Below are 20,672 nucleotides of genomic sequence, written 5' to 3' on the forward strand. Positions count from 1 at the left end.
GTTTTCATGCTGCTTCTAGTTGTAATACTATAGAGTGAATTTAGAATTCAGAGGAGAATGACAAGATTAATCCTGGGCATTAGGAACCTTGAGCACAGAGGCAGATTAAAACATCTTGATTTGCACTCCCTCGAGAGACGTAGAGTGAGGGGCGATATGATCGAGGTGTATAAATGGAAGTCAGGACTAAACAAAGGTGATATAACAAAGATACTTAAATTATCTGACCAAGAGCGAACTCGTAATAATAGCTTTAAATTTTTCAAATTTAGATTTAGGCGAGTGATAGATAAACACTGGTTTGGAAACAGTGTAGTGGACGACTGGAACAAGTTACCAAACCATCATCACTAACGATCGCATCTAGAGAAAAGCAAATTAATCTACGACTCTCAACATGGGTTTACAAAGGGAAAATCTTGTCTAACAAATCTGCTAACGTTTTTAGGAAAGTCTTCGAGGTAGTAGATAATGACGAAAATTACTATGTTATTTACTTAGACTTTAGCAAAGCATTTGACAGAGTACCGCATCCGAGGCTTCTGAGAAAAATTAAGGCTCATGGTATCGAGGGGAAAGTTTTAAATTGGATAAAATCATGGCTCACCGATAGAACGCAGAGGGTCAGCGTAGATGGTGTTAAATCTGAGTGCGGCCGTGTAACCAGTGGGGTTTCCCAGGGGTCAGTACTAGGCCCACTCTTGTTCATAATCTACATAAACGATTTAGATACTGGGATCAGCAGTGACATAAGCAAGTTTGCGGATGACACCAAAATAGGGCGGCAAATTAATTCCGGGTAGGATGCAGATGCATTACAGGAGGATCTAAATAAACTGCAGGGGTGGTCTGAAAAATGGCAAATGAAATTCAACACCAGCAAGTGCAGCGTACTTAATATTGGAAGAACAAATACTTATGATGTATACAGTCTTAACAACATCAACCTAGAGAAGTCGACTTGTGAAAGAGACCTAGGGGTACTTGTAAGCCCGGACCTACGGCCTAGAAAACAGTGCGTTAATGTTCGAAATAAGGCAAACAGAGTATTGGGTTTTATATCTAGAAGTGTAAGTAACAAGAGTGCAGAGGTCTTATTGCAACTATGTCTTGCGCTAGTCAGGCCGCACCTCGATTATGCGGTTCAGTTCTGGTGCCCCTATTATAGAATGGATATAAATTCACTAGAGTCGGTGCAGCGAAGAATGACAAAAGTGATTCCGGGACTTAGACACCTTCCATATCAGGATAGGTTAAAGAAACTTAACTTGCATTCCCTAGAAAGACGAAGAGTGCGGGGAGATATGATAGAAGTATTTAAGTGGGTGAAAGGAATCAATAAAGGGGATAGATAAAGTTCTTATAATATCCGAGCAGGATAGACTCGGAGCAACGGATTCAAGTTGGATAAGTTTAGGTTTAGGAGGGAGATAGGAAGAAACTGGTTCACAAATAGGGTGGTGGACGAGTGGAACAAGCTTAGCAACTTTGTAGTAAGTGCGGGAACCCTGGAAAGTTTCAAAAGGAGGCTAGATAGATTCATGGATGATAGAGAGTGGTAGTAACTCTCGACAGGAGCTGCCATGCACAGGCCAACCGGCCTATTGCAGACTCCATATTTTCTTATGTTCTTATGTAACTCGAACACGCTGGGCAGCTTCAAACACAGGTTGGGTGGATATTATGGGTTATAGGGGTTGGGTGTAAATGGGGCTGCCAAGTATGGGCCAATAGGCCCGCTGCAGTTTCCTCCGTTCTTATGTTCTTATAATCCTATAGAAAAGATGAGAACAATAACAACGATTGGAAACAAATATATATTAATGAAAGAAAAGGATAATGGTAAAAACATAGACGGAAACAAGGAGTTATTATATCTGTTTATTCAAATTTGAATTCACATCAATTGTCCCCTCCTCTGTCAATATTGTGAGGTATTTACAATTAAGATATGTCACTAGTTTTCCATCCTCCCTGTTTATGTTTATACACAAACTTACTTATTACCTGGAATTTTGATGAATATATAATTGTGTTCTCAATTTTTTCAGCGAATATGTCAACAACTGTACGCATGACGACACTCATTGCGTTGTTGATGGTGAGAAAGTGTGTCGGTAGTACTGTGGACAGTAATGCCGGCCTCAGTCACCAAACAGACGTGCTGATGACAGCTCCCATGTACCACAGTGGTGTGGTAGTAGAACGGTGGACAGACCAGGTGGGCGAGGTGGTGAGCCAGGTGGTGGAACAGCGCCTTGCTGGGTGTCACTTGGTGCTGGTCGATACAACAACACAAAGCTTAATGTTCTCAACGATGATCAGGTGAGTCAAGAGAGAAATAGGCCTGAATATCAAATTAAATGCTATGTTGAATTATCCCTCCACTTTTATCAACATCTAATACTTTTACCTCCAAAACAAATGTTAATTACTTGATGTTAAGTGGAGCTAATATGCGTCAAACTCCATAGGATGAATGGTGGATATAATATAATTATATAGTTCAAGAATGTTAAAAGTCATGTAGTGAAGGGACTAAATTATGAAAAGGGTGCTCATATATATGTTATAATAATAATAATAATAAATAATAATTAACGGTTTATTCCTAATGTTCAGCAGCCCACAAGGTGAAAATATACAATGGATAGATATGTCTTCTTACAAACATTGTCATGGGGGTGGGACAACAACAGCTTTCATTGGAGAAATAAATGCTGCTTACGCTGAGCAGTTGTGTGCTGACCTTGCTAGAGGAAAGGTCACGGCCGATTTGGCTCCCAGGGATTAACTGTTAGTGCAATTGCTAGTATTAATTGTGAACAGCTCTGTGCCTTTTTTAAAGGCAGAGTTAGTGAAGGTCAAGGACGAAAACTTGAAGGAAGTGATTACAAGATGAATCAGGAAGAGTGTGTGATTAACGAAAACACAGGAGAGTGGGGGGTTGTGAGGAGGGGAATGACCAAACTGGTGGTGAAATAATACAAAAAGGAAACGACAACAGCTAAGTGAACTAACTTTTTTAGTCTTTGGTTAATTAGACGGTAATATTGTCAAGGACAAGGCTGACAAGGACGGTAAAAAGACTAAATTTTGGGTGATTCCCAGGTAGGGTACCTAGATAGAAGTTTTTGTGCCAAAAATAGAAATACTGGGATGAGTGCGTGTTTGCCAGGAACTGGAGTGGGAATATTTTTGACAAGACGGACAATATCTCTTCTGGTAATGGAGACAAACCCATTATCTGTCTCAGTGCAAGCGGCAATTATATTGGCCGGTGTAGGAGTGAGGAGCTCCTTGATAAGTACAGGATAACTATCATATACTGTATGGTGTCCTGCCTAGAAGGAGAGTTGGCCATGAATTGTTGGAAAGGGCAGTCAATATCACTCCCATTCATTGACAAATGGGTCAACTTTTACGGCAGAAGAGACCTTTATGTTAGGCATGGGGTACATTTATCAAGGGATGGCGTGGCAACCCTGGCTGGTTCTCTCGAGAGGGCAGTTCAAAAGATTTCGAAGTCTTTAAACTGCTAGGGGAACATGTGAACATGGGGATCGAGGAGATTGTAGTGGGGTGCGGGTAAACAAAGTGAAACGTTACAGAGAAACATTGCTGAGAATGATGATTGAGCTAAATTAGGCAGTGAGTCAAAACCTAAACACAACAAAGAGAGGACTCAGGTCACGACTAACTTACCTGTAAATGTCTATTATGCAAACAGTAGAAGTATGAGAAACAAAATGGATGAAATCAGGGCGTTGTGGTATGTACCGAAAAAATCGATATAATAGCATTCACCGAAACATGGATAAACTTAGACTCACATGAGTTACCTGTCGAATGCCTAATTATAGGTTACAAATTAATCCAGCCCCATAGGCAGAATAGAAAAGAAGGTGGGGTAGTAATCTATGTAAGGGATAATCTGAAGTGTGGAATCAATAAGGAAACAAAAACTGAACTAAAAACAGAAACAATTTGGATAGTATTAACCAATGGTAGGGAAAATGAATCATAGGAGTAGGATATATATATCTCCTGATCTCAATAGGCTTAATGAGCAACTTATTGGGGATTAAATATGCAGGTCATGCAGACATAGCTAGGTCTGTATAGTAGGTGACTTTAACTTTAGTCAAATAAATTGAACCGACCTTACCAGTAACTCATAATCAGAGGATTTTCTTGAAATATTTTAAGACTGTTTCCTAAGTCAACATATAACTGAACCCACCTGGGATAATAATATACTAGATTTAGTTCTGTCAAACAGAGAAACCCTCATTAGCAATGTCGAGGTGCGAAACGACTTAGATAACAGTGATCGCAAAGAAGTGAGATTCAAAGTAAAACTTAATGTCGGTCCCAAGGAAAATTCCATTAAAGTCCCAGATTTCAGCAGGACAAACTTTGATAGGTTGAAAAGGCAGCTGAGAGAAGTGGTATTGCGTTTGGGAGAGGAAATTACATGACCTCACATGAAGTGACCTCTCACATTGTACCCAGAGAGAGCAACCTCACTTTACCTGGTGACCTGACAATAATAACTTCACAAAATATGACTGTTTCAGGCGACCTGACCACAAGATCTGAGGTTGACGAGGTCCATAACAATTTAAATAACGAGTTACTTAATATACAAAGGCAAAATATACCATACAGAAAACTCAGATCTAATAACATTAACCCCACATGGATAAATAATTTTTTAAAGAACATTATTGGACAAAATAAAGCTAGAGGTAGGAGTTTATATCGTGGTGTAGTTTACTTCTGATATTATTATAAAGAATTGGCTAGTAGGGCTAAGACCGAGGTAAGAAATGCAAAGAGAAATAATGAACCGAAGGTAGCAAGGGAGGCGTGGTCAAACCCAAGGGATTCTTTCAAATGTATCAAACTAAAACACAGAGCAAAATTGGACAAGTATACATATACCGGCGAACTAACTGATAGCGACGGAGAAATGTGCTATAATCTGAAGTTATTTTTCAACAGTTTTCACCACAGAGAATTTAATCATGATACCCGAGGCACCGACTATACACAGAGATAGTGAAAAAAATAGATTATGCGAGATAGTAGTGACTAGTAACGATATTAGTAAACAAATGGATACACTAAAGCCTAATATGTCACCAGGTCCCTATGAGATATTTGCCAGAGTATTAAACCATTATAAGGAAGAACTTAGTACAGAAAACTTCCTACCAAAACCAAGAACAAGTTACTCATTTGTCTGTAGATCATAAGATGATAAGTTTATGAACAAATTTGGATTACTCAATATGGTCCAGTAACTCTCGTCAAACAGAGCATTTAATTTGGCATTTAACCTTCTTTTTTGGACTTTGTCAGTTTCACTAAGAAGTTGATATACAAAATCACATATATATATATGTACAGTATATGCTGATAGCCACATAGGGAACAAGAAAACAAGAAGTGCCCAAGAGCTTTCGTGTAATTCACATCTTCAGGGGTGAGCACAGTCTGTATATACCAGTATAACTGACTGTATATATATCTGGCGAATATTGGTCCGCAGACAACTGGCAGCAGACGGAACCAGTGTGGTGGTAATGGACGCGTGGCGGCTGTTTTCTCAACCCCAGTTGGCCCAAAACCATGGAACTATGGATCATCTCCTGCAAGCAGTGTGGGGTGACTCTATGCTCACCTGCCACGCCCTCATCTTCCTTCTTGATAACATTAATGGCAAACTTGCTTTCAGGTGAGTTAAGATGAAGACTTCTATTGATCTTTCGTCTGTCAGTAGTTTTAAAAAAATGCGGAGGGTCGTAAGGCCATCCTAATTTTAAACTACATACTTCTTCATATTTAGGTGTTATTTTTTTTTCATTAACTTGCAATATTCGATGGAAAATTATTTGTCTGGAAAAAACGATATGAATTTGTTACACAATTATTGTAATTAAGTTCTGTAACTCTTAGGTGGGATAAACTATGCACACTATGTTCACTGACAAGATCTGAGGGGATATTATGTGAATCCTCTTCAGTGAAGAACATAGTCGTTTGATGCCAATTGCGTCGCTATGCACTCCCGTGCAGGTGCGACCCCTCCAGCTCAGCTGTATCTCACACCCTGAGAACACCCCTCCCATAAGCACAAACACAGGAACAGTGGATCGGCCCTATCAACCACTTAGGTTCCTCCCACTAGTCAAAGGGGTTGGCAGGAGCGTCATTAGGGTTTCATTATGGGAGTGGATCTCTCTACCCAATGTTCACTAAAATGGAAAAACTGTTCCTGTTACCGACGCAACCCGCGTCGAAAGACTGCGAGAGGGTCAGGTTTCCAACCAAGGCCAGGTCTACCAGAGGGTTCAGTGGTAGACTCCCCTATTCTGACCTCACTCAGTTGTGTTCTGACCTCACTAGGGGAAAGGTCACGGCAGGGTTAGCTCCGGAGGGATAATTATCAGATATGGCCAGTGCTATGTGCGGTCTTGGGTATGAGAGTTTGTTGACCAAACTGGAGTGGTCCATGGAAAAATTGAAGAAGACCAGTGAAGAAATTGAGAGGGCCACGTTGGAGAACCTGAAATTAAAAGAAGAGCTGGCGAAGTTAAAAGGGGAGGCTGGACGAGTAAAGCCAGTGTCTGACGAAAACTCAAGCGAGTGGAAATTTGTGAGTAGTGGGAAGACGAAGCTGGTGGTGAAGAAGTACACCAAGGATACGACAACAACAGCTAAGCGTACCAACCCGTTCAGTCCCTTGATAGACGAATTTGACGTTAGTACAGTCAGGGACAGGGATGACAAGGAAGGTATAAAAACTTTAATTGTTGGTGACTCACAGGTAAGGTACCTGGACAGGGCCTTTTGTGGTAAAAACAAAAATAGGATGAGGGTGTGTTTGCCAGGAGCTGGGGTGGGGGATATAATTGACAGGATGGACAATATCTTGTCTGGTAATGGGAACAAACCCATTATCTGCCTCAGTGCAGGAGTCAATGATATTGGCCGGTGTAGGAGCGAGGAGCTTCTTGATAAGTTCAAGGCAGCTATAGATCGTATTAGGACTAAGGGAGGGATCCCTACCATATGCCGTGTCCTGCCTAGAAGGAGAGTTGGCAGTGAATGGTTGTCAAGGGCGGTTGGTGTCAACGACCGTCTTGACAGATATTGCAAGTCAATATCAGTCCTATTCATTGACAACTGGGACAACTTCTATGGCAGAAGGGACCTTTATGCTAGGGATGGAGTAGCAACCCTGGCTGGGGCTCTAGAGGGGGCAGTTCAAAAGATTTCGAAGTCTTTAAACTGCTAGGAGAACATATGAGCACGGGGGTGGAGGAGACTGCAGTGGGAGCGGGTAAACAAAGTTAAAGATTACAGGGAAATAGTGTTAGGAATGATGACAAAACTAAATTAGACAGGGAGTTTAAAACTAAACGCGGTAAGGGGAGGACTCAGAACACGACTAACTTAAATGTATACTACGCGAACAGCAGAAGTATGAGAAACAAAATGGATGATATTAGGGCCTTGGTATGTACCGAAAAAATCGATATAATTGCATTCACTGAAACATGGATCAACCTAGACACACGTGAGTTACCAGTCGAATACCAAATTGCGGGTTACAAACTGTTCCATACCGATAGGCAGACTAGGAAAGGAGGCGGAGTAGCAATCTATGTTAGGGATAATCTGAAGTGTGAAATAAATAAGGAGATAAAAACTGAGCGGAATACAGAAACAATTTGGATAGAATTAATCGACGGTAGAGAAAAATTAATCACAGGAGTAATATATAGACCTCCCAATCTTGATAGAGTCAAAGAGCAACTTATCTGGGATGAAATGCGCAGGGCTTCCATACACAACAAAGTCTGTATAGTAGGCGACTTTAACCTTGGCCAAATAGATTGGACTGACCTTACAGGTAACTCAGAATCAGAGGATTTTCTCGAGACTATCCAGGACTGTTTTCTAAGTCAACATATAACCGAACCCACACGGGGTAATAATATACTCGATTTAGTTCTGTCAAACAGAGAAAACCTCATTAGCAGGGTCGAGGTAGGGAACGAATTTGCAAACAGCGATCACAAAGAAATTAGATTCCAGTTAGATTTTCAGGGCAGACGTAAGGAAAATTCCACTAAAGTACCAGATTTCAGAAGGGCGAACCTTGACAGTTTAAAGAGGCAGCTGAGAGAGGGGGTGTCGCGCTTGGCCGTGAACCTGTCAGATGACACCGACCTGATAACGAGATCTGAGATTGCCGAGTTCCACGACAATTTAAATAGTGAGTTACTTAATGCACAAAGGCAGAACAAACCATACAAAAAACTCAGATCAGACAACAATGACCCTAAATGGATAAATAATTATTTAAAGAACATCATTGGCCAAAGGAAGGATAAATTGTGGCGAAACTCACCTCCGGGACTATTATAGGGTATTGGCGAGTAGGGTTAAAACCGAGATAAGGAAAGCAAAGAGGAATAATGAGGTAAGGATAGCAAGGGAGGCGAAGACAAACCCCAAAGGATTCTACCAAATGTATCAAACTAAAACACGAGAAAAGATTGGACCAATACGGTCAGACACCGGCGAGCTCACTGAAAACGACAGAGAATTGAGCAATAATTTGAATAAATATTTTTCAACAGTTTTCACCACAGAAAATTTAAACATGATACCCAAGGCACCGACTCTATTCAGAGATAGTGAAGAAAACAAATTAAGTGAGATAGTAGTGACTAGTAACGATGTTAGTAAGCAAATAGACAAACTAAATCCTAATAAGTCACCTGGTCCCGATGGGATATTTGCCAGAGTATTAAAGGAATGTAAGGAAGAGCTTAGTATGCCCTTAGCAAAGTTGCTTAACATGTCCTGGAGAAGCACTTATTGATCAATGATTCCCAGCATGGCTTCACAAGCGGACGTTCTTGCCTAACTAATCTATTCACATTCTTTTCATCAGTTTTCGAATCGGTGGACGAGGGGCACAATTATGATGTGGTATATCTCGACTTTAGCAAAGCCTTCGACAGAGTCCCCCACGAAAGACTAATTAGAAAGGTAGAAGCACATGGCATCAAAGGTGACATCCTTAAATGGATTAGGGCGTGGTTACAGGACAGGAAACAGCGAGTGAGCATTAACGGCACTAAGTCCCATTGGAGCAACGTCACAAGTGGAGTTCCCCAAGGCTCACTACTTGGACCATTATTATTTATTATATACATAAACGACATAGATATCGGCATAGACAGCAACATAAGTAAATTTGCTGATGACACTAAAATAGGACGTGTTATTAAATTTGACGAGGACTCGGCAAAACTACAGGAAAATCTAAACAAATTTTTCGAATGGTCTGAAAAATGGCAGATGAAATTCAACGTCAACAAATGTAAAGTACTCAGTATAGGAGATGTAAATAGGGAAACCAGATACCAGATGAACAACGATGCCAAAGAGAAATCCGACTGCGAGAGAGATTTAGGAGTAATGATAAGTAGGAACCTAAAACCAAGTAACAATGTGTTTTTGTTCGTAACAAGGCTAATAAAGTACTTGGGTTCATACAAAGGAGTGTTAGTTACAAGACTAGCGAGGTCATCCTAAAACTGTATCTTGCTCTTGTGAGACCACACCTGGACTATGCAGTTCAGTTCTGGTCACCGTATTACAGAATGGATATAGAATCCTTGGAAGGAATTCAGAGGAGAATGACATGACTAATCCCTGGCATTAGGAACCTTGAGTATAGAGACAGGCTAAAGCATCTTAATTTGCACTCTCTCGAGAGACGTAGAGCGAGGGGCGACCTGATAGAGGTGTATAAGTGGAAGGCAGGGCTAAACAAAGGGGACATTACAAAGGTACTCAAACTATCCAAGCAGGAGCGAACTCGTAACAATGGTTTTAAATTAGATAAATTTAGATTTAGGCGTGAAATAGGTAAACACTGGTTTGGAAACAGAGTAGTGGATGAATGGAACAAGTTACCAAATATCATCATTAACTCGAATACGCTGAATAGCTTCAAACATAGGTTGGATTCTTATATGAGCAATAGGGGTTGGGTGAAACGGGACTGCCCAGTATGGGCCAATAGGCCCACTGCAGTTTCCTCTATATTTATGTTCTTATGTTCTTATCGGTTGTGACCTCACTCTCTTACTATGGTTTGAGGATGCAAGTGAGTTTCACCTCAAAATTGTGCAATGAGTGTTTTTTGTTTGTGTACATAGAGTATAACTTGAAACTTTTCTGGAGAAATTTTCAATCATGTATATGAAAAAAGTAGAGGAAAATATTATAAACCTCAAAATGCATGAATTTGGATCAATATTAAAAATGCTAAATTCGGCAACTATAAGGAACTATGGTTTGAGTTTTTTTATGTATAATCTTTATGGCCTAGTGGTAAAATTATTGTTCACCAGTTTTGGGTCTGGTTAGTTCCTGGAAAATATTGGTAAATAAATAAATTCCGTCTTTTAAATTTGATTTCCCTACTCAAAAAAAAAAAAGATTCAACGAATCAACATATGACAAAAAATTACAGACTAAATGTCTGAAAAATGTGAGTATTATATAAAAAAAGCACAACAATATCGAACAAAATCTTAAGTTTTGAGAAAATGGGCATTGAAGTTTTACCAGCAATTATGTACACCACTGTGAAGTTATTAGTACGAATAATAGGTATGATGTGTGGTGAATTTGATAAGTGGTGATATGTGACACATGTGCACATTGGAAATATTTATGTATGTTGGCCCCCCACGCCTACTATATGTAATGTATACACGGGTGTCCAAGTCACTTTCTTTGTAGGCAACTACTAAATTACTTCCACATTCCTTACAAGACACCGTGTTTGTTATTGTTTCTACATAATCATGTTTACTCATCAAGAAACACTTACTGCTTGTGGGAGTAATAGCTATGTCTGATTCCTCTACCACGGTGACACTGAACAATTTTCTTCTTTTCTTTGCATTTGAAATTATCTTCGGGATTAATGAGGCCACAGGCACGCCTGCATCCCTGCTTGCGGGAGGTGGTAGAGATTGAGACGAGTTTGCTGGTAATAACACTCGTTATTTCTTCACTGCCCTAAACAACTTTTCCTATTGTTCTTTCATTAGTTCAATCTTTTTAAGAGTCTTTTTATATCTTTCTGACAAGTTCACGGTCTTTCAACACATAAAAACAAAAACGAAAAACACCCTCACACACCCATGCTCATTGTGGTAACTCGGGTTCGATTCCCGGGCCGGTGGAAGTTGTTTGGACATACTTCGTAGCCCCCATTAGTCCCTGTTCACCTAGCAGTAAAGTAGGTACCTGTTGTAAGTCGAAAGTTGCGAATTCGTATTAAGGGAGTTGTTGGAGCTTCCAATAACTTGATGACATAAATCACTGACTCTTCAGGCTTCTACTCCCTTAGCTCATGAGACAAAAAGGCAAGCATGAACTTAGCATGCTTCCCTGTTGGGCGCTGTAAACGTTTCTGCGCTTCACCATACACAAGGATGTAGGGGAGTGCCCCAATAAAAAAAAAATGTGGTAACTGACAGAAACAAAGTAGTAGCTGTCAGAGTGACACGTGTCTGAGCGACTTAATGTAAACAAAAACCGCGCTTCCTATATATATATATATATATATATATATATATATATATATATATATATATATATATATATATATATATATATATATATATATATATATATATATATATATATATATATATATATATATGCTGATAACCACAAGGAAAGAAGAAAACACGAAGTTCCCAAGCGCTTTCGTGTAATTCACATCTTCAGGGGTGAGTACAGACTAGAGAGAGTAATACAAATCAAGGTGTATATATACAGAGGAGGGTGAGACCAGGTCCACAATGGTCAGGTATTAGGTAATGACCCTACTAATCTTTAAATAGCACACAACGGTTGGTGGTCAGGTCAGATGGTCAAGTGACCCGGCCTTCTCACCTGATCACAAATCTTCTTAATTACAAAATTGTCCAGCTTGTACATGCCGTTACTCAAATTCATGTTGAATGCTTCGGTATGTTTAATAAGACTAGATTCTATGATGTTCCTACTATCAATTGAATTACATGGTAATATTGAGGAGGCATTATCCCAGTCAATGCAATGCTTGTTATCCCTCAAATGAACAAACAGAGCATTGGATTCCTGGCCTGTCCTAACACTGTATTTGTGTTGTTTAATTCTAGTTGCAAGATCTTTACCTGTCTGGCCTAAGTAAAACATATTACATTCCTTGCAAGGAACTTTATAAATGCAACCAATTGTGTTGTTGGGGGAGTTCTTGATTAACATTTGTTTAACAGTGCATGAGTTTTTAAATGCCACATTGACGTTCCAGGTTTTTAGCTGTGCAGGAATGTGTGAGAAATTTTTGTGAAATGGTAATATTAAGATATTCTTATGGTCATGGGTGGGCTTGGGGTCAGTTCTATAAAAAGTTTTCTTAGTAATGTTTAAGCATTTGTCTATGAAAGATCTAGGGTATTTAAGGTTTGAGCCAATATTATATATATATTTGTATTCCTCATCGATGAATTCCGGACTGCAAATTCTCAAGGCACGTAAAAACATTGTTGAAAATACTGACTGTTTGACTTTATTATGGTGGGCAGAATAATAATGAATGTATGAACACACATTAGTTGGTTTTCTATAAATACTGAACTTAAAAGTGTTACCTATTCTGTGTATCAGACAGTCTAGGAATGGCAATTTACAGTCTTGCTCTAATTCCACAGTGAATTTGATCGAGGGGGCTAAGTTGTTAAGTTGTGGCAGGAAAGCTTTTAGGTCCTCATTACATGGCCAGAGACATAATACATCATCAACATATCTAAACCAGACTGCTGAGGGTGGTAAAATATTACTTAATAGTTTCTTTTCAAAGAATTCCATATATAGGTTGCTTAATACAGGTGAGAGTGGATTACCCATTGCCATACCAAATTTTTGAGCATAATATTCCCCATTGAATTCGAATTTGCAATCCTTAATACATAGTTTGATGAGTTCGATGAAGTCGTCTTTCGAGACGGGCAGTGAAATGTTATCCAGGGAATCTATGAGGAACTCTAGTAAATCATCAACTGGGACCTTTGTAAAGAGTGACGTTACATAAAGCTGATAGTTATCAGCATATATATATATATATATATATATATATATATATATATATATATATATATATATATATATATATATATATATATATATATATATATATATAAATAACCACATACGCGGCACGGGCAGTGAGGTTCACGGCGCCATCAGCTCGATGAACAGGCTTTGTGTGAAATATAACAGAGTCTAGGACTGCTTTTAGTGTCCTTGTGGGTTGGTCGGTAGCGTTCCCTAGTCCCACCCAGTAGGTCGAGGGTTCGAGTCCTGGCTGGTGAGGTCGTTGATATATATATATATATATATATATATATATATATATATATATATATATATATATATATATATATATATATATATATATATATATATATATACAGTACATCTTCCACCACAAGTAATTTACCCACTGGGGCAACTAAAGCTCCCTGCTTGATGACATCTTCTGGGGATGCAGCTGCTGAGTGCTCCATGCCAATAGTAATAATGATATCCAAGCTATGCGTGAAAGGGGCGAGGATAATTAACTTTTCTTGCTTGCTGATCGTAGTTCTTGACGATACATATTGTTTATTGTTGTGTTTTGTTGAAAAACAGTTAAAGTATCAGGTATGGCCCTGTGAATTAAGACGAACGTTTTGATATGCTTTCGGGCACTTTAATCATTACAGTACCAGCTATTTCTAGAGTTACAGACTTAGCGTTTCTATGTTGGTTGCAGATCATTTCAGCTCGTGAAGCTGATAAATGTTTTCGTACTTTTCCAGGGATGCTTGTGAAAATAATAATATGCATATTTACATAGTCATCCATGCTGTACACAAATTGTGGAGTTCCCGTTAGTTGATCATCTGGCAAGCGTTTGCATTACGTATTAAGGCGATTTCCCTGTAAAGCTATTGAGATATCAATTGGTGGATGCTGCTACTTATGGAAGCCAGTCCTCCCAAGAACTGTGCATTAGATTTATCACATGTCGGAGAACCTCTAGTATTATACGATTTATACATTCGACCAGCCCATTTGAAGATGGATGGATGGCCGCTGTGAAAGTTTGTGAGATACCATATTGTTGGTAAAGCTCTGCTAAGAGTTGAGTCTTAAATTCGGCCCTTTTATCTGAGAGAATCACCTTTGTAATTGAGAAAGGGCAAATAAGATGAGTAACTAATGCATGAGCCACTGCCTCTTCAGACTTGTTCTGCAATGGTGCTAGTACCACGAATCTGGAGAAATGTTTAACACACATCCAATCACCCTAAAAATAAGGCAAACTTCACCATCCTCACCACTTGCCCCGACAACATGAAATGGGTCACAGCAGAGTCGATCCTCACCCACCTAGTACTAGGCACTCACGACTCCTTCACTTCATTACTTTGTTTTTAACGGATGTTTTTTGTTTATTTTTGTTCAATTCAATTTCAATTTCAATTGTTTATTCCTTGATAGAGGAAGCGGGACTCTAGTGCTGTCACTAGGTACCCTGTACAATGACACCAGAAGCATCTGGCAAGTGTGACAAGTATATACACTATAAATATTATAAAGGGGCTTACTAAAGCCTAAGGAAGGAAGGATATTCCTTTAACACATAATCAATGTTATTTACATAATATCTGGCCAGTATGGGGAGGATCATCGTGTCTCCGTCAGGGGGTCGTGGAGTGGTGGTCCAGCAGGCCTCAAGGAAACGTTGTGTGTGGGGACATCTTAGGAGGTAGTGGATAAGGGTGCGGCTGTCGGGTCTTCTGCATAATGCACAAGAGCGTTGCTCAGGGGATGCGGGGATACCAATCTCCCAGGCAAAGTCATACCCAATGATGATACGCGTTTTTGTTTTGTTTTTATGGGGATTAGCCTAACCGGACACAGGTCAATTGCCGACATTGCCTGGGGAGCGAAAATATAATAATAATAATAATAATAATAATAATAATAATAATAATAATAATAATAATAATAATAATAATAATAATAATAATAATAATAATAATAATTTATATTATTATTATTACTGTTATCAATTATGAGAAAAATACAAAAAGATAACTAGTGAGAAACGAAAGATGTATGTTGTGTTTTTAAAGCAAGAGAAACTATTGAGACCCTGCAATTATGTGTAAATGAGGCAGAAAGTCAGAACAGCAACCTGGGACTTTATCACAATTTTCGTGATGCCCTATGGTAGCAGGATCTACCATTAGACAACATATAATGCTTCCAATATCATCCCAGGCGGTAGTACATCCCTGCTTGGTAGTTGCTTACTACCTTGCTTATTCTTGTATATTCACCTGTACAATTTAAGCTTTCGATAATTTTACTGTTTTGCTTTGTATCGTTAAATTGAAGCAAAGTTTAATAAATAATAACACTGGTTAGTTTAATAAATAATAACTCTATGGTTAGTTTAATAGATAATAACTCTAGGGTTAGTTTAATAAATAGTATCTCTATGGTTAGTTTAATATATAATAACACTATGGTTAGTTAAAAAAATAATAACTCTATGGTTAGTTAAATAAATAATAACACTATGGTTAGTTTAATAAATAATAAAACTATGGTTAGTTTAATAAATAATAACACTATGGTTAGTTTAATAAATAATAACACTAGGGTTAGTTTAATAAATAATAACACTAGGGTTAGTTTAATAAATAATAACACTAGGGTTAGTTTAATAAATAATAACACTATGGTTAGTTTAATAAATAATAACACTATGGTTAGTTTAATAAATAATAACACTATGGTTAGTTTAATAAATAATAACTCTATGGTTAGTTTAATAAATAATAACACTAGGGTTAGTTTAATAAATAATAACACTATGGTTAGTTTAATAAATAATAACACTAGGGTTAGTTAAAAAAAATAATAACTCTAGGGTTAGTTTAATAAATAGTATCTCTATGGTTAGTTTAATATATAATAACACTGGTTAGTTTAATAAATAATAACACTAGGGTTAGAGTAATAAATAATAACACTAGGGTTAGTTTAATAAATAATAACACTATGGTTAGTTTAATAAATAATAACACTATGGTTAGTTTAATAAATAATAACTCTATGGTTAGTTTAATAAATAATAACTCTATGGTTAGTTTAATAAATAATAACTCTATGGTTAGTTTAATAAATAATAACACTAGGGTTAGTTTAATAAATAATAACACTAGGGTTAGTTTAATAAATAATAACACTATGGTTAGTTTAATAAATAATAACACTAGGGTTAGTTTAATAAATAATAAACACTATGGTTAGTTTAATAAATAATAACACTAGGGTTAGTTTAATAAATAATAACACTATGGTTAGTTTAATAAATAATAACTCTAGGGTTAGTTTAATAAATAATAACACTAGGGTTAGTTTAATAAATAATAACACTATGGTTAGTTTAATAAATAATAACACTAGGGTTAGTTTAATAAATAATAACACTAGGGTTAGTTTAATAAATAATAACTCTATGGTTAGTTTAATAAATAATAACTCTAGGGTTAGTTTAATAAATAATAACACTAGGGTTAGTTTAATAAATAATAACACTAGGGTTAGTTAATAAATAATAACTCTAGGGTTAGTTTAATAAATAATAACTATGGTTAGTTTAATAAATAATAACTCTAGGGTTAGTTTAATAAATAATAACACTATGGTTAGTTTAATAAATAATAACTCTAGGGTTAGTTTAATAAATAATAACACTATGGTTAGTTTAATAAATAATAACTCTATGGTTAGTTTAATAAATAATTTAATAAATAATAACACTATGGTTAGTTTAATAAATAATAACACTATGGTTAGTTTAATAAATAATAACTCTAGGGTTAGTTTAATAAATAATAACACTAGGGTTAGTTTAATAAATAATAACACTAGGGTTAGTTTAATAAATAATAACACTATGGTTAGTTTAATAAATAATAACTCTAGGGTTAGTTTAATAAATAATAACACTATGGTTAGTTTAATAAATAATAACACTATGGTTAGTTTAATAAATAATAACTCTAGGGTTAGTTTAATAAATAATAACACTAGGGTTAGTTTAATAAATAATAACACTATGGTTAGTTTAATAAATAATAACACTAGGGTTAGTTTAATAAATAATAACACTAGGGTTAGTTTAATAAATAATAACACTATGGTTAGTTTAATAAATAATAACACTATGGTTAGTTTAATAAATAATAACACTATGGTTAGTTTAATAAATAATAACACTAGGGTTAGTTTAATAAATAATAACACTAGGGTTAGTTTAATAAATAATAACACTATGGTTAGTTTAATAAATAATAACACTATGGTTAGTTTAATAAATAATAACACTATGGTTAGTTTAATAAATAATAACACTATGGTTAGTTTAATAAATAATAACACTAGGGTTAGTTTAATAAATAATAACACTATGGTTATAAATAACACTAGGGTAAGTTTAATAAATAATAACACTAGGCTTAGTTTAATAAATAATAACTCTATGGTTAGTTTAATAAATAATAACACTATGGTTAGTTTAATAAATAATAACACTAGGGTTAGTTTAATAAATAATAACACTATGGTTAGTTTAATAAATAATAACACTATGGTTAGTTTAATAAATAATAACACTATGGTTAGTTTAATAAATAATAACTCTAGGGTTAGTTTAATAAATAATAACACTATGGTTAGTTTAATAAGTAATAACTCTAGGGTCAGTTTAATAAATAATAACTCTATGGTTAGTTTAATAAATAATAACACTATGGTTAGTTTAATAAATAATAACTCTAGGGTTAGTTTAATAAATAATAACACTATGGTTAGTTTAATAAATAATAACTCTAGGGTTAGTTTAATAAATAATAACACTATGGTTAGTTTAATAAATAATAACTCTAGGGTTAGTTTAATAAATAATAACAATATGGTTAGTTTAATAAATAATAACTCTAGGGTTTGTTTTAATAAATAATAACTCTATGGTTAGTTTAATATATAATAACACTATGGTTAGTTTAATAAATAATAACTCTATGGTTAGTTTAATAAATAATAACACTATGGTTAGTTTAATAAATAATAACACTATGGTTAGTTTAATAAATAATAACACTATGGTTAGTTTAATAAATAATAACTCTATGGTTAGTTTAATATATAATAACACTATGGTTAGTTTAATAAATAAAAACTCTATGGTTAGTTTAATAAATAATAACTCTAGGGTTAGTTTAATAAATAATAACACTAGGGTTAGTTTAATAAATAATAACACTAGGGTTAGTTTAATAAATAATAACACTAGGGTTAGTTTAATAAATAATAAACATCATGGTTAGTTTAAATAAATAATTGCTAATTAGGGTTAGTTTAATAAATAAATAATTATGGCTAGTTTAATAAATACTACCGACTATGGTTAGTTTAATAAATAATAACACTATGGTTAGTTTGGGTATTAAATAATAACATTTATGGTTAGTTTAATAAATATGCTCTAGGGTTTGTTTTTAATAAGTAAACCACTCTATGGTTAATTTTAATAATATATAATAATAACACTATGGTTAATTTTAATAAATGACAACTCTATAGTTGATTTAATAAATAATAACACTATGGTTAGTTTAATAGAAATAATAACACGCTATGGTTAGTTTAATAAATAATAACACTATAGTTAGTTTAATAAATAATATAACTCTATGGTTAGTTTAATATATAATAACACTATGGTTAGTTTAATAAATAAAAACTCTATGGTTAGTTTAATAAATAATAACTCTAAGGGTTAGTTTAATAAATAATAAACACTAGGGTTGGATTTAATAAATAATAACACTAGGGTTAGTTTAATAAATAATAACACTAGGGATAGTTTAATAAATAATAACACTATAGTTAGTTTAATAAATAATTACACTAAGTTGGTTAATAAATAATAACACTATAGTTAGTTTAATAAATAATAACACTATGGTTAGTTTAATAAATAATAACACTATGGTTGAGTTTAATAAATAATAACACTATAGTTGGATTTAATAAATAATAACACTATGGTTAGTTTAATAGGCCAATAACACTAGGGTTAGTTTAATAAATAATAACAGTAGGGTTAGTTTAAAATAATAACACTATGGTTAGTTTAATAAATATGTACTATGGTTAGTTTAATAAATAATAACTCTAGGGTTAGTTTAATAAATAATAACTCTATCAGTTGGATTTAATAAATAATAACTCTATAGTTAGTTTAATAAATAATAACTCTAGGGTTAGTTTAATAATCATAACACTATAGTTAGTTTTGTAAATATATATTGGATTGGATTTATTAAATAATAACACTATAGTTGGTTTATTAAATAATAACTCTATGGTTAGTTTAATAAATAATAACTCTAGGTTAGTTTAATAAATAATAACACTATGGTTAGTTTAATAAATAATAACTCATAGTTAGTTTAATAAATAATAACTCTAGGTTAGTTTAATAAATAATAACACTATAGTTAGTTTAATAAATAATAACTTACTATAGTTGGTTTAATAAATATATATATAGGGTTAGTTTAATAAATAATAACACTATGGTTGGATTTAATAAATAATAACTCATAAGTTAGTTTGTAAATAATAACTCTGAGGTTAGTTTAATAGATAATAACTTATATAGTTAGTTTAATAAATAATAACTCATTGGTTAGTTTAATAAATAATAACACTATAGTTTAGTTTAATAAATAATAACTCTATAGTTGGATTTAATAAATAATAATAACTCTAGGGGTTAGTTTTAATAAATAATAACACTATAGTTGGTTTAATAAATAATAACTCTATGGTTAGTTTAATAAATAATAACTCTAGGGTTAGTTTAATAAATAATAACACTATGGTTAGTTTAATAAATAATAACACTATAGTTAGTTTAATAAATAATAACACTAGGAGTTAGTTTAATAAATAATAACATATAGTTAGTTTAATAAATAATAACTCTATAAGTTAGTTTAATAAATAATAACTCTAGGGTTAGTTTAATAAATAATAACACTATGGTTAGTTTAATAAATAATAACTAGGGTTAGTTTAATAAATATATTACTATAGTTAGTTTAATAAATAATAACTCTAGGGTTAGTTTAATAAATAATAACACTAGGGTTAGTTTAATAAATAATATATAGTTGAGTTTAATAGAAATATAACACTAGGGTTAGTTTAATAAATAATAACATAGGGGTTGGTTTAATAAATATAATATCTATAGTTAGTTTAATAAATAATAACTCTAGGGTTAGTTTAATAAATAATAACCACTATGGTTAGTTTAATAAATAATAACACTAAGGGTTAGTTTAATAAATAATAACACTAGGGTTAGTTTAATAAATAATAACTCTATGGTTAGTTTAATAGAAATAATAACTCTAGGGTTAGTTTAATAAATAATAACACTA

General features: G+C 34.4%; 1 protein-coding gene across 1 annotated transcript in view; it reads left to right on the forward strand.

Moving 5' to 3' along the window:
- LOC121873769 (glutamate receptor ionotropic, delta-2-like) overlaps positions 1 to 20,672 on the forward strand; it is a 112,853-nt gene that overhangs the window by 2,533 nt on the left and 89,648 nt on the right. The window contains exons 3-4 of the mRNA XM_042377470.1: positions 2,052 to 2,325; positions 5,558 to 5,743. Coding sequence (XP_042233404.1) covers positions 2,052 to 2,325; positions 5,558 to 5,743 — 460 coding nt within the window. The remainder of the gene's footprint in view (positions 1 to 2,051; positions 2,326 to 5,557; positions 5,744 to 20,672) is intronic.

This window comes from Homarus americanus, unplaced genomic scaffold (assembly GCF_018991925.1).
Source record: "Homarus americanus isolate GMGI-L3 unplaced genomic scaffold, GMGI_Hamer_2.0 scaffold25827, whole genome shotgun sequence".
Lineage (NCBI taxonomy): Eukaryota > Metazoa > Arthropoda > Malacostraca > Decapoda > Nephropidae > Homarus > Homarus americanus.